This window comes from Vulpes vulpes, chromosome 4 (genome assembly GCF_048418805.1).
Source record: "Vulpes vulpes isolate BD-2025 chromosome 4, VulVul3, whole genome shotgun sequence".
Lineage (NCBI taxonomy): Eukaryota > Metazoa > Chordata > Mammalia > Carnivora > Canidae > Vulpes > Vulpes vulpes.
The window spans coordinates 134,112,538-134,128,523 of record NC_132783.1 but is presented as its reverse complement, the minus strand read 5'-3'; the positions used below and the strand labels follow the sequence as shown (position 1 = coordinate 134,128,523).

The 15,986-nt window shown below is 43.0% G+C and overlaps 1 protein-coding gene across 6 annotated transcripts in view; it reads left to right on the top strand.

The window, feature by feature from the left end:
• The window catches only part of PDZD2 (PDZ domain containing 2), a 357,195-nt gene that overhangs the window by 182,886 nt on the left and 158,323 nt on the right, over positions 1-15,986 (top strand). Inside the window, exon 1 of one of the 6 annotated variants that reach the window (XM_072757136.1) lies at positions 13,881-13,979. The exons of the other annotated variants lie outside the window; for them this stretch is intronic. Within the exon in view, the coding sequence (XP_072613237.1) occupies positions 13,975-13,979 (5 nt within the window). The 5' untranslated portion in view covers positions 13,881-13,974. Of the gene's footprint in view, positions 1-13,880; positions 13,980-15,986 lie in introns of those variants that run through there. 6 annotated transcript variants of the gene reach the window in all.

Genomic DNA, 15,986 nt, shown 5'->3' with positions numbered 1-15,986 from the left:
AAAACACATCTCCAAAAAGAACACCTTAGGAAGAACTTTATCTTCTCATGAGGTAGATTTTTCTAGAAAGTAAACCCAAGATGTATTTAATTCCAATGTGTCAGTGTTAACTGAATGTATCATAGTCCCATCCCTCCTCCAAAGCATGGTTTTCTCCCCTATTATGTGTTACAAAAATTGTGGACCATTTCAGTTGCTGAGAAACATGGTTACCCCAAAACTTGCAACATTGATATTAGTCAAAGTTCTCCAGAGAAACAGAATGGAAATGAATGATATGTGTGTGGGGGGTGGGGGGGTGCGGAGGTGTTATTTTAAGAAGTTGGCTCTTATGATTGTAGAGACTAGCAAGTCTGAAATCTGTAGGGCAAGCCAATAGGCTGAAAATTCAGGCAGGGTTTCTATGTTAGTCTTAAGAATAATCCCTCCTCCTTTAGGAAACCTCAATTGGATGAGGCCCGCCCACCTTATGGAGAGTAATCTGTTTCATGAAGTTTACTGATTGAAATGTTGATCACATCTTAAAAAAAAAAAAAAAAAAAACTTTCACAGCAACATCCTGACCGGACTGTTTGACCAAACATCTGGGTACCATAGTGTAGCCAAGTTGACACATAAATTAACCATTATGGTTGGGATCGATAACTTCATTTATGTCTGCCCTATTTATGTACTGTATTTTGAAGTAAGAATAAGATTATAGGTAATCAAGAAAATACCCTGTGGGTTGATAGGGAAGTTTATGAAGAAAATCTATTTGTATCATTCAAGTTTTGAGAATTCTTTCTAAAAAAACTTAAGAGATATATAACATGCTAAAATAATCTAGTGAGCATCCATTCATATTCCTGCCACTCAGATTTAAGAGCTATTAGTATCTTGTCTTATTTGCTTTTAGGGTTTTGTTTAAACAAACACTAGTGAGGGGCACCTGGATGGCTAGTGGCTGGGCGTCTGCCTTTGGATCAGGTCGTGATCCCAGGTCCTGGGATCAAGTCCTTCATCAGGCTCCCCGCAGGGAGCCTGCTTCTCCATCTGCCTACGTCTCTGCCTCTCTCTCTGTGTCTCTCATGAATAAATAAGATCTTTTTTAAAAAATAAACACTAGTCACAACTGACGCTCCTTTTGCCCCTCCCCATATTTCCTTCCAGACTAAGTTTTAGATATTTAAATACTATAATTTATACATGAACATATGTATTTTAATTGACATAAACAGTATCATATTGCATCTTGCTTTTTATACTCTTTATATATATATATATATTTTTTGAGATCTGGCCAAGGTGATAGAGTCATTCATTTTAACTGCCTTTTCTACTTTAAGAAAATTCTTGGAGCACCTGGGTAGCTCAGTCGGTTAAGTGGCCAACTCTTGGTTTTGGCTCAGGTCATGGTCTTACAGGTCATGAGACTGAGCCCCTCATCAGGCTCCACACTCAACAGGGAGTCTGCTTGAAGATTCTCTCCCTCTGCCCCTCCCCCCACTCATGCTCACTCTCTAAAAGAAATAAATCTTAAAGAAAAACTCTCATGTTTTTCATCCAGTCATTTTTCATATTTAGGTGGGCAGTTTCTTGGCTGTCATGTGGAATATATATGATCTGATCCTGAAGTCTAAAGAGAAAAACAGAGTTAAGATGGATTAAAAATAAATTTCAAATGGATTATAAATCTAGCACAGTGATTAGTGTACCCTCATCACATGTATCATGTAGTTCCCTAACATTACTATATCTAGGTAGGTCAGTTTCAGGGTTCTTTATTCCATTCTGATACTTTGTCTACTCCATCAGTATCATATTGTCTTAATTATTATAGTACTTTTTAAGGCAGTCCATCCTCTTTGTACTTTTTCAAAATTGTCACAGTTATTCTTAATTCCATACTCTCCCATATAAATATTAAAATATTTTCAAAGTTTCCTAAAAATTCCTGTTGAGATATTATTAGAATTTCACTGAAATTATTGATTAACTGGGAAACACTGACTTCTTTTTTTTTTCCACTGACTTCTTTAAAATGTTGTCTTTCAACACTCTATTAATCCAAATCACCTTTTATATCCTTCAATAAAGTTTTATAATTTCTACTAATGTTACTTTTATAAGTCTCTATAGTTTGCCTTACTACGGAAGCCAATTTTTTTCTTCCTTTATTCTCTGTTTGGTTAAAGGTATAAAGGACTGCTATCGATCTTTGAATTTGGATGTTTGTTCTTAGCAATTTTGCAGCATGTCCTATTCTAATTGGTTCGAGATTGATAACTAAATGTAAACTGGTTGCAGGTCTTCACTACCATCCTGAATTATATATAAATTTTATAATTACATTGTCCATTGCTGAGCATAATGAGTGCAAAGGACCTTGACTCTGAATTTGGGCTAGGTGCCAAGACATACAGGTGAAAAAGACAGTGGGCCACCAGTTCTGAGTGGTGACCAGGTACAGCCTCAAATTGAGTTCTTACAAAATTTAAATGTAAATGCAGCTTTTCACACTGCTGAGTTCCAATGCCAGACTGCCCAGTTTCTTATATTATCACATCAGGATGGCAGTGGAAGCTATCTGTGCCTCAGATTTCTTTAAAGTGGAGGTGATAGTAGTATCTATCTACTCATGGTAGATTATGAGGTGCTGATGAGTTATTGCATATACCTGGCCTAGTTTAAGCTTTCAGTAAGCATTAACTATTATTGTGAGCTCTCCTTATTGAATTTTTTTACCATCAGATATTTTGAAATCTTTCAGATGTGTAGCATAGGACTGGTATTGGTTTAGGCTTAGTCCTTTATCAGAATGTTGACCTTTTCTCTTTCATCACTTGCTTTAACATGCTTTGCTGTGTTCACTGTAATCATATCACTTCCAGTAAGATTATGGTTAGTATCGTAAGGCAGGTTTCTGGGCTCCTCCTCTATTCACTGGAAATGCTCTCTGTCCCAGGCCTCCCACAGTGGCCTTCTTTCTTGGTCCCACATGACTAGCTCCATTCTTTCTCAGTGTCTCCATCTCCCCCACTGGCTTCCTAGACTTTGCTCTAAAGCACTGTTCTTCTCTTTATGTGACCCTCAGAAGAACACAGACAGTCTGGAAACCCTGAATGGCATTGCCTGCTTAAGGCTTCTGGGCCTCTAGTGGTTGAATGGCCTCAGCTTATTTTGGAATTTGGTAGAGAGTAGCTAACCTAGTGTTTAATACACCCTGCTGTTGGCGGTCTGCCACTGTAAAGACCCGGTCCTGTGGAGTGATGAAGGTGGATACTAGCTGGACTATGACATTGGCATGGTTATTCACTGGGAAATGAGTTCACATTCATTTATATTCTAAGTCTTGGGGGTGCTGGAGTGCTCAGGAAAGTTTAAGAGTTGAAATTGCTCGGGTACCTGGGTAGCTCAGTGGTTGAGCATCTACCTTTGGCTCAAGTCATGATCCTGGGTCCTGGGATCAAGTCCTACATCGGGCTCCCCATGGGGAGTCTTCTCCTTCAAAAGGGTTGAAATTGCTCTTCAACCCACCAAGTTGTTTTGTACTCTGCTTTTTAGAGAACAAAGGCTGGGGTTGAGAGCAACTCTAGTCTTTCTGAGAACCTTCTTCGGTGTCTCTCCTTAGCAGGAAATGAAGAGCATCCAGTGTTAAGAATAGTCAAATCAATTTTAGCAAGCAGCAAACCTGGTTGGTTGATGTTGCATGCCTGCATTTTGGTTGTCTCCTTCTCTTTTAGCCTCTGCAACATTCAGAGATTCAGGGATCTATAAATTGGAGGTGTTATTTCTTCTCAAATCACATTATAAATGTTTTCTGTTGGGCAGCCCCAGTGGCGCAGCAGTTTAGCACCGCCTGCAGCCCGGGGTGTGATCCTGGAGACCCAGGATCGATTCCCACATCGGGCTTCCTGCATGGAGCCTGCTTCTCCCTCTGCCTGTGTCTCTGCCTCTCTCTTTGCTCTCTCTGAATGAATAAATAAATAAATCTTAAAAAAAAAAGTTTTTCTGTTTAGCCCTTCTTTTTATCTTCAGTATCCTTGTTAAGTATAGAATTTTTTTTTTTCTGAGATGAAAAGAAGGGTGCCTTCGGTGACCAAGCCAACCTGGATGTGATTCAGTCCCTATATCTGATGTTGACTCTGCTAAAGGTGGAGACTACTCACATTTTCTCTAGCAATATCTGACTTTAAAAGACCAGAATAGGGACTCCTGGGTGGCTCAGTTGGTTAAGTGTCTGCCTTCAGCTTGTGTCATGATCTCAGGGTCCTGGGATCAAGCCCCACATCAGGCTCCTCACTCACTGGGAAGTCTGCTTGTTCCTCTGCTCTGTCCTTTCCCTTGCTTGTGCTCTTTCTCTCTCTCTCAAATAAATAAATAAAATATTTAAAAGAAATAAAAGACCAGGGTAATGTGGGCATTTTTATTTATGATTTATACTAAAACCCATGAAGAGTTGTCCTGCTTTGGCCAATTTGAAGACACAGATTGTTCCATTATTATTTTCGCCTTTTAGGATGCACCAAAATCCTACAACGCACTCTACAATCGCCTGGGTCTCAACATTCCGCTCTAAAATGCATTTCATCACTGCTTCAGTAACCACTTCTGTGAATGGGTAGCAAACAAACTGTTCAAAATCCTATGAACAGAATGTCTGTTCTTTTCTTTTTCAGAGTGGCTTTACCCAGTATTCTCATTGGCAGAGATCAGAATTTGATCTTTAGAAACCCAATTTTGATTGGCTACAGGTATTTAGCCTGTAGCTAAATACCAATGTATGAAATGGTTCTTGTTCCCTGGAGTGTGGCCTGGGCCAGAACACAGGCTTTGTGTGGGGAGCAGATGGGTGTAAATGTCCCTGCAGCCAAGTCAAGTCAATGGGAGTTCCTATAACCTCAGACACAGTTAAAAGGGTATCCCTCTGGCTATGGGTTGATGATTTTTTTAGTGTTGTTGTTGTTGTTTTTTATTGTGTTGTTTTGTTTCTTCCTATGGTCTGGGACTGGGATTTCTAATCAGCTGGTTGGCATTTAACTGAAGGCTCTCCGTCAATCTTCCCCTCTGTGGTCTAGGAATTCTAAGACCTTCATCTAATATTTGCCATTACGATTGGATTTGACTTGCTCTATAAATTAGGGTTATTCTCTCAGGAATGTATTTTTAATAATGCTGGCTCATCTCATCCCATTTCCTCGTATTCAATAGTGTGTAGTGTGTAGTCTACTCTCTCCTCTCATTCTGGGCATGCAAAAACCCATCCTAAGAGTGGACAGCTCTGCAGACCTGATAACTGGTAAAACAAACTCCAGTGATCCCATATGCGTGGCATTGCTAAGCAACTTATGTTCATTAACACTAAACCTGAAAACCTAAGAGGTTCAGGCCTATTACTGTGTCTACTTTAAGAAGAGGAATCTGGAACTTGAGGCCTATGGTTGCTTAACTTCCTCAGGTTCCCACAGTCAGTAATTAGTATTACAGCAGGTAAGAGAAAGGTCTTGGACTGGAGCAGCCGACTCCATCTGTATGAGGTTTTTGAAAGGGGCCCTGCAAATGCTAAATGGCCTGAAAAACAGGCATAACAAACTAGAAGCCCAAAGATTTGCATAAATAGGAAAGAGGAGAGTGGTCATATGTTCTCAGCAGTATTGCTCTCAATTATTCTACTTGGATTTTCATGACCCTGACATTCCTTCTTACATCCCACTTCTTAGGCCGCCTGCTAATGGGTGGCTGTTCTGCAGAGGTTACATTGATCAATGCAGTTGAAATTTCTTAAAAGAGCAATTGGATCATTTTTTGCTTGTTTTTAGCTATCTTGAATGGTTTTGGAGGTAAAAATTTATTGAGACCTATAATTTGACAGGCTTAGTCTGGGTTGTAGAGATCCAGGAGAGAAGGACAGACAGGATTCCTTGTTTAGCTTCTATCCGAGTGGGGAGAAAGAAGCAGGAAGTTGACACAGTAACACCTAACTAGAAAGCTGTGATAAATGTCTTTGTAAGTTGAGTTTCTGAGTGAAAATGTCTGTTTATTTTATTAGCATGTTACTTTCTTTTTCTTTGATGGGAGAAAAGTACATGAATCAGATGCTGAATAGCTGCATTTTGTTGTCATATCAAATTGGAATGAATCCAGGCTCTATTTTAAAGACTAAATACTTTAAAGACTGCACTAGTTCATAGAACCAGAACCTCGGTTCTGGTCTTATCTCTCTCTGTGAGGAGGCCTTGAGCTCCTCTTCCAGCAGCCCTTATCCTGTATTTCTTCCTTTATAACATGAGGGGGTTGGACTGAATCTGTGATTTCAACCTCTGCTCTTGGTCCCTCAGAATCAGGGTGAGGGAGTTGGTGGGAACTTAAGAGGCTGGTTCATCCTCAACTAGAGCAGTTTTGCTATTGTCTGTCTGTTATTGTGGGTTCCCCTAGATTGGAGAAAGGAATCTTTTGCTGAAAAGAATCATTTGGAAGCCAATGTATTGTGCATTGGAAACCACCCTGTTTATGGGAAGCTTCTATGAGCAAAGTTTTAAAAAGACTGGGAGGGATGTGTAAAACATGTAGAATAGACGATGGATTATCAGGATATGTAAAAGCCTATAAATTGGGGGAGGGGGGAGCAAATGACCCAAAAGAAAATGGGCAGAGAAATGGCAAATCACAGAAGAGAAAATGCAGATGACCAATAAATATAAGACAAAATGCTTATGCTCTCAGTTAATCATGGAAATGCAATTTAAAGCAGTAGGATTTTTTTTTTCCTATTACTGCCTACCGTCTAATCTGGATCGTGTCTGGCTTAGGGTGAGGCTTTGGCAAAAATTAAGAGGATGATAGAACCAGGTGTGGGTAGTTTAGGGCAACGAGCGCTCCCATACCACCAGTGGGAGTTCACCTGCCACAGGCGTTTTTCCAGTATCAAAATTGCACATGCAAGTGTGTGACCCGATGATTTCGCTTCTAGAATTGTACACTAGCAAAATACTTGCATCTGAACATATATCCACTCCAGAACTGTTTGAAAGGTGGGGGGTGAGGGGGGGAAATGAAGATTAAGCAGGAGTACAAGAACGAGTAACTAAAATACGGTGAGCCCACCGTGTATAATACTATGTGGCAGTTTCAAGAATGAAGTGTGGGTCCCTGTGTAGGTAGAATGAGCTCTAAAATATATCGTTAAGTGTAGAAAACAGCACAGTGTAGAAGGGTAAGTACAATATGTAGCCAATTAAGGAAAGCAATACATTTTTTCCCTATACGAATATCACAGTGTGTGAATGCTGCATCCAGAAGGTCTAGATGAAAAACAGAAAACAGTGGGTATTTGGGGGAAGGCAAGTGGAATTAAGGAGGAAATGAAGGTTTGTCTCCATAGCTGGGGTGAAATGCAGAAAGAACGTATCCATACAGACCTTAAGCAGTTGAACACCGCATTTGTTCAAAGCTGGTCATGATCCCAGGCGAACCCTAGGACAGTGGGGCCCGGAGGTCTGGTTCGGTGTGGCTTGCCCTTGGTTGCCAGGCTGCTGCTGCGCGTCCAGTGGGCCTCTTCCTTCCCTGCCGCTCCTTCTTCCTCCCAGCTTGCTGAGCCCGACTCCCTTCCTCTCTCCCCCTGCCTGAAGACATTCCTGCCTTCGCCCTTTCACCCTTCTAAGGGCTGTGGCCTGGCCGAGGACCAGCCACCTCCCTGCAGGAAGCTGCTTCGGTGAGGTGGGGGGGGGTGGCACGCCTGGGCTGGGCAAAGCCACACCTTTGCCACGTCCCTGGCCCTCCCGCCCGGGCTGGACTGCACTTCTCACAGTGGGACCAAGTGACTCCACACGCCAAGGCCAGAAGTACCAATGCTTCAAGTCGGCTCTGTCAAAGTCTTTGAATGTCCACTGGGTGCAAGACTTTGTGCCAGACTGTAGGTTAATGGGCTCTTGCATGAGCATATCCTTTCTGTGCCTCGTTGCTAACATTCTGATATGAGGTGGACTCGTTCTTCCATTGGATTTCTCTATATTGATCACTGATATGTTCTGGAATTCCTACAAGCTTGTTGGAGGGGGGATGCTTTAAGTATGGGCTTAGTCGTTTCTCAGTAGGCCAAAGCACAGATCCGTACATGCACACAGTCAATGGGCAGTGCAGAGGCGGGAACAGAGTAAGAATTGTATTAGGAGAATGACTCTTGCCTCAGAAACACTTGGCCTGAATGTGGTGCCCTGGAGACTCTCGGAGGAGGGACCTCAGATGTTGGGAGAGAGGATCATGTTATGAAGCTGTGAGCAGTTTTCACTCATCCACACACTGTATTTTGTTTCATTTTGCTTTCTGAGATTGAGAAGCGGACCTGAGGGAGGAGGAGGCTCTGGAGACAGCAGCTTTTTTGATAGGAACTGGTTTTTATTTGTTTTGGTTTGGGTTTTTTTTTTTTAATTTAAATTTTGTAAGTTAAGATATAGTGCAATATGGGTTTCTGGAATAGAATTCAGTGATTCATCACTTACATACAACACCCAGTGCTCATCACCAGTGCCCTCTTAATCCCCATCCCCCACCCCCTCCCTCCATCAACCTCCAGTTTGTTCTCTGTCATTAAGAGTCACTTATGGCTTATTTCCCTCTCTCCCTTTTTTCTTTCCCTCCTCCCCCAATAGGAACTGTTTTAACAGCAGAAAAGTACCATCTCTGAGATCCACAAATCGGCTTCCCTTGTCTCACTGCGCTTATCATCAGTTGCCCATTGTTCTTGTGGAACAATGGGACTGATTTTTTCCATAGGAGTCTGTCAGAACTCAGTATAGCTACACAGAGAACTGTCCGTTAGGAGGACAAAGTCAAGATTGCCACCAGCACAAATGCAGAGGGTCCCCCACATATTCTATTTCAGAACTTTCTCTTCTCTTTGGTTTCAGCTGTCAGTTTTATATGTTTTTTTTAAAAGCTTTTTCTAAAGGAAAAATAAAATATATTAGCCTACTGGGGCCACACATAGCTCTGAAAGGCTGCTTACCAAAGGCCAGTGAGAGTGGGGTTAACTTCAGACACCGGCTGCTGTTTAGGGGCACATCAGAAAAGAACAAGTCTATTTTCCAAGCCTGGGTTCCAGGGGTGCAGCTGTTTCAGCCCATTTAGAGCACTGGGATTTGGAAGGAGCAGCCAATGCCCATGGAAGTTTTGCTAAACAAGAGAATAGGATTGGGCTGCTCAAGACCAAATACTAGGGTTTTCGAAGTAGTGGTATCCCTGTGGGTTTAACTGTTAACTTGCTGGTTTATATTCCTCAAAGCATGTTAAATTATTTGGGGGGGGGGCAAGAGGTGAGTGTTTATAGCATTTCTGTAGTAGCTGGCACACAATGTAGTCAATAACCAACTGTTGATGATACAGCTTTTCTTAACACTCAATCATTTACTGAGAGGAGTCAATAGCCTAACTGATTTTATTTTTTTTTAAGATTTTATTTATTTATTCATGAGAGACACAGGCAGAGGGAGAAGCAGGCTCCCTGCAGTGAGCCTGATGCTGGACTCGATCCAGGGACCCCAGGATCACGACCTGAGCCAAATGCAGATGCTCAACCACTGAGCCATCCAGGTGTCCCAACCCAGCTGATTTTAATTGCCTGCTGCTTGGAAATCTTTATGGTAAATACTGTGAAGGATAAGAAGATGAAGATACCGTCCGTCTGGGATCTCACACTTAGGGTTCAGCACCTCAGTCCCATTGGATGATGGATTAACAAATGCTGGACAGAACAGAGATGTCCAGTCAAGATATTCTAATGTGTGGAATATGCAGGAAAAACTCTAGACCAGTCTCTCTCTGTTTCTCAGCGCCTTTTCCCTCAGTTAGCTTACCGCTCCTCCCCATTTCCCCCAATCACACACATTTGCTGAATTGGTCTATTGTTTATCTTTGAAAAGATTGATTTATACGTTTGCACAGAAAATCCCAGAGCCTTTTCCTCTTAATGCTATAAAGTTGCCATTTAATGAGGCATTGGGAAGGCCACCCAGCCACTTGAAATCCAAAGTGTCACGCTAAAGGATTGTTACCAACAAGTATTTACATTGGAGCCATGGTTTTACTTTCCCTTGGCAATTGACTAATTTGCTGAAAGAGCCAATAAATCCTTGGCCAATGAAGAACAGATTGGGGGGGAGGAGCTTCTGTTTCAGGCCATTTTCTTTAGGAATGCTTTTAGCACTTGGCCTTGGGGAGGTCTGTGTCCTTTGGTTTTGTTAAAGAGCCGGAATTGGCCATTTTGGGATCCTGTAAAGGAAAGTCCTGTCAGGTGGGAATGAAGTGACTGGGTCTCCCTGGTCCCTCGATTTGCACAAACCTAATGCTCCTGTTGAGAGAATGTTTCAAAATGCATTTTCTTAAAAGTAGGACTGTATAAATAATAGATTAGGTCTGAAAGAGTGACCTGAGTATAACAGGCAGGGGAGCGGTGGGAGAAAGTCCCCCACTGGCCTGTGCCTGTTTTATGTGTTGGGAAGAAAAACTCAGCCGCTTTCTTTGGAAAAGAGCCTAGTTGCGGCCCTACTGTGTCAATATAAAGGGCTTCTCTCTTTGTAGGCATTAAGTACACATGGACCATTGCCTTCCTGGGCATTTGACAGGGCTGGAGTGTTCTGGGTTTCGTTTTGGTTTGTTTGGAGAGAAATTCAAGAGGCTCTAGAGCAGAGCTGCCCAATGGAACTTTCTGGATGGTGGCCAGAAAGTTGGTCCTTTATCTTTGGTGGCCAGCATGATAGCCAGTAGCCACATGTGGCTACTGAGTCCTTGGAATGTGTGAGCAAAGAATTGAATTTTTTATTTTAACTAGTGTGAGTTTATTTTATTTTTTAAGATTTTATTATTTGTTCATGAGAGATGCAGAGAGAGGCAGAGACACAGGCAGAGGGTGAAGCAGGCTCCACGCAGGGAACCTGACATGGGACTTGATCCCGGGTCCCCAGGATCACACCCTGGGCTGAAGACAGCGCTAAACTGCTGAGCCACCCAGGCTGCCCACTAGTGTGAGTTTAAATAGCCGCATGTGATGAGTGGATACGTATCATTGGGTAGTGCAGTTCTGGAGGGCTTCTATGCTTTTTCTGTAAGAACTCTTGAGTTAATCCCCTTTGACTTTCACAGCCTTCTTGAGAGGGCTGGAGGTTTTTGGTAGGTAGTCTATTCCCAATAGGGAGAAATGAAGAAGCCAGGACCCAGAGGAGCCAAAGGACCGATTCAGATCACTAATAAAACAGCAAAGCTGGGATGAGGGCCAGGGCCTCTCTGCCTTGAGTCCTCTAACAGCCCCTCAGAGCCCAGCTTTAGATGTTAATTAGAAGTATGACTTAGTAGGGGACCCCAACCACAAAGGGAAGGCTTGCTGAACATCTGGAATCTTGGTTGTGGGCTGTGTATTTAATCTTCTTCTTTAAAATCAAACAGGCTTAATGAGCAGCGGGATTTGGGAAATCCCTCTGGGCCCTTAAATCCAAGGAGGAGTTTCTCTGGAACCAGAGGAAATGGGCCAGACAGGTGAAGTACTCCCCTTCCCTCTGGCCCCCTTTACGTGGCCCTGTCTGTGACCATTACAAGTCGGAAAGGACCCGTGGAGACTTGTGGTTCTAGTTTCCTATCCTTAATGCGCTGTAAAAAGGCCAGACCCTGGGACAAATAGCATACACTTGGATAATCCGGATTTTATCAGTGCTTCTGGCAACCATATTAGCATGCCCCTTGCTGCTGTATAAACCAGAACCTCAAACACCAAGTCTGTTAATTGGCTCCAGTTCCATCCTCACCTTCTCCGGTTCCTGCCACTCCTCCATCCTTGAGGACTATGAGAAAAGCTCAGGGATTTTTCCACTTCTGAGGGGCACATTAGAGACAGAGAATGAGTGGTGTCCTGGGCAGAACTCTGAGCGATGGAGCAGTGCGTCTGGGTTGCAACAGTGAGTACCTGCTGATATCAATGATTCTCAGTAGTCCTGGTGTGGATTTCATGTCCGTGTTGCTCTTCCCACTGCCCCCTTCTAGCTGCTGCTAGACTCTTCTAGCATCCACACCGTGCCAGGGTGCTCAGAGAAAGCAAAGTCCTTTTACTGTTATCAAAGGATTGACTAGATAATTAGAAGGGAAGTCTGCTGTGACAAATCAAAGCTGCACAACCTGCTTTCTAATTCTTAAACTAATTTCTGGATTACCTGTTTCTCATTCAGTCTACTCATCTACCCAACCACCAACCTACCTGTCTGCCTATAGTAACTGCGGCAGATGATGTGGAGATGACTTTAAAAATAAAGAAGAATGAACAAACCTCATAAAGAAACCAACAGCTGACCTCCATCTACTGTCTCTTGGTGTTCATAGGATTTATCATACAAATTGGTGCACTTCTGTGAGGGCAAGGGGGCATGCATAATTATGCTGGGATAACTGGTTTAAACCAGGAGGCCCCAAGGACAGATGGAGCACAGATGAAGCATCTGCTGTGTGCCAGGCACTGTGCTTGAGTTGGGGTGCACACTGGTAATGAAGACCTAATTTCTTCTCACAGGGAACCCATGGTCTGGCAGAGAGACAGGGACATAAACAAATTAATGCTGTGCCATTGAATTGAAATGGTATTGAAGTGGGTGTGCACAAGTCATTGGGGTGGGAAGAGGGAACGGAGATGGTAACGGGGATTGGTTTAGAAGGAAGATCAGACAAATTATCGAATTTGCATCCATTGACCAGGAGGGATCTTGAGACTCGCCCTTGTTGGGGTTATTTGTGGAGGCCTTGCCTGAGTCATGTATTGGTGAAGACTATATATTCCAAGAATCATCCTTTGAGATCATCCTGTACCCAAATTACTGTCTAGTCCAGTATTGACTGTGGTTTGTATAAAACTAAAATGTGATTAATGAATTCTAATGGATGTAGGTGACTCTCCAGTGGAGTAACTGTTAAAGTGAGCAATTAGGTCTGAAGTCTGTTTTAAGGCATAAGCTGGGATGTGTAGGATCTCCTCCTTATACTGGAGGCCATTTAGTTCCTCAGCAGGGATGTGCGTGTGTCTGTGTGCTGCAGGGCGACTAAAAAATTCACCCTAGTTAGAAAATACTGTTTTAAGTATTTTTTTTAGCATAAAGTCATATAGACCAAAACTTCTCCAGTCTAGTTTGAGAACAGCAGAGTGCATTATAAGGCTGCTACATGTGGGTAAAATTTATATTGAGGTTTTGACCAACAGAAATATAGCCTTGAGCCTCTCAGACCCCTCAGCTCTGGACTTGGTGGGCTGCACTCCCCGTCCTACTGCTGAGTGGGTCGGAAGGGGGCATGATGAAGTGTGTGCTTTCAATGGTGGTCTCTGTTCAAAGTCTCCCATGGTAGTCTATGTGGTATGGATGAGATTGGGCGGTTTCCTGACTCGATCTTTTTTACATATTGTCATAAAACAACAATTTAAAAAATAATTCTTGAAAGGGAAAAGTCTACCATCTAATATGTATTAACCATATTTTGCTTTTCCAGACTGCTGTCTGCAAGTATACTTCTGATAATATAGTTATCGTTGTAGTGTATCCTGAGTTTATTTTATTCTGGTTTGACCATGTCTTCAATTTTTTTTTTTTTTTTTGACCGTGTCTTAAAATTAAGTTTGGGAAGACCTGGTGTTTACCTAAAGGATTGCAAGGCGGTGTCCTGAGGATGGCTCTATCCTCACTTCACTGAATCTTTAATGATGGATGAGGGCAGTGTCCTGGCAGGCAAACCAAAGGTTCTCTCGGATACTGGAAAGTCCCTCAGCTGACTGCCTCGTCGCCCACTGTTGGGCCACTTTGCTGGTGGCACAAATGCTTTGTATCTACCATTTCTCTGTCTTCCTTTGCCAAGTCGCTTTCAGCTCACTGACCTGTCTTCTGTTGGGGGTCTTCGAATTTGTCAAGACGAGGATCGTCTCATCTGTCTGAGCCAATGGAATGACTCGAAGCTCTGGCACCTGAACTGAACATGTGGTAAATCTGCTTCATCTTTGTTTTCACTCAACCACCAAGTAAGCACTTCTCCCTGGGGAAGGCAGCTCTACCCCTTCCTCTCCTCACTTCCACTCTGCTCGCCCTGCCCGAAGACTGTTTATGCCTGGCCTTAGGTCTCTTTCCCATCCAGAATCTATCCTCCCTTCCTGACCCTGGGTGACAGCCTCTGTCCTCCTGTCCGTGTCCGGGAACTGGCTCTATCAGCCACCGACGGTGTGCATTCTGACGTGTACGCCTCCCAGTAACACTGTGGCAAAGCTGCTCGTTCCATTTGACTAATGAGGAAGCAAAGTTAGAATTGAGGAAACAATGCCTAAGGACACAGACCCAGTAAATGGCAAGATCAGAACTGGCTGGCTTCAAATCCTGCCATGTTTTCCATGAGACCAGGCTTGCCTCTGACCCTCTCTTTGACACATGCCAGTACTGTGACGGAAAAGTAGGACAAAACTATACTACTAGGCAAAGTGTGTGTGTGTGTGTGTGTGTGTGTGTGTGTGTGTGCATTAAGTGACATCCGTGGGGCAGGGAAGTAGCCCTTAATTGTCCTCATCAGCCAGTCTCCTGGTGGTAACCACAGATGGAGTTACCCAGTGGTGAAGTCCTAGGCGACTTAATGGCCTCTTCAAACTCAGATTTGATGATCTCTTGTGATTCTTTCTTAAATCCAGCTGCCCAAGGTCACAATTCGGCGCTTGCCTGGGCTTGCCCACCCCAGCAGTGTTTTATGCTTTGGACTTTACTCAGCCTCTGCCTCTAATCATGTAAATGCTCTCATTCTAAAAGAGTTTACCGAACACCTCCTGTGTGCCAAGCCCTGTGCTAGGAGCTGGATATTAATCCGTTACAAGCCATTAAATAAGTTAAAGCTGTGATTCTCAAACAAGGGCTTCTAAATCTTTACATGCATACAAATTTTAAAACTATTCATTACAGTAATCCTTTAAGAAGTATTTTGCCAGTTACTCAGAACAAACTCCTCTTCTGCAGCGATAATTTGCAATGGAAAGATATAGCAATAAAATAAGATTTTATACTCTTAAGTCAGCATGACTCAAAATGAGGTCTATGTAGGGCTCTGATAAGATTTTTTTCCCCCTTTAAAATTGGTCTATACATTAGCCCTGTGTGGAAAATGCAAGGTTGAAATATTTTTCCTCCTGCAGAAACACATTTTAAAAATTTAAAGATTTCATTTATTTATTTATTTGAGAGAAATAGAGTGAGGGGTTCAGGGAGGGGCAGGGGAAGAGGGAGAGAACCTCAAGCAGACCTGCACAGAGCCAGACACAGGGCTCAGTCTCACCACCCGGAGATCATGAGCTGAGCCAAAACCAAGAGTCAGACACTAGATGGACTGAGCCAGTCAGGTGCCCCAAAACATATTTACATTTTTAAAAAGTTTCTGAAATAATACACAAACCAATGGGTTAACTGACACCTTGGAATTAGGGCCCCAGGACTACGTCAGGTTGATACAAGAGGTATTTTGGGGAAAGTAAGCCTCAGTGTCTCTGAACACAGCATGAAAACTGTGGTCCTGCCTTTGGAGAATCTGGGCGGTTTCTCCTCTGTGATACTTGCCAGCCACTCCCTATGGTCACTCTGTCCCCTCCGACCTCTGAGTGCTATACACACCTCTGCTATTGCTACTCTGTGTTGTCCTGTGTTCACAGATAAGTCAGGAGTAACATATGTTCAGAAGAAACATTGGCTAAAGTTGCACTTGAGACCCCAATTATGAGTGACCTCAAGACTCTCTGCCTTCCCTGGCGTTATCGAGTGCTTTCCGTTGGTGTAAAATTTCTTTTTTTGAGGTTAGGGCAGATAAAGAAGTAGTGTGCATAAAGCCCCCAACTACCAACAAATCACCACCTCACTAAGTACGGGAGAAATGGGTAAGACACATCAAATGATACTTTGAGTGACTGTTGTCTCACATGTAAATCTTTGATCTTCACTCTTGGGAGAGGGGACTCTTAGACA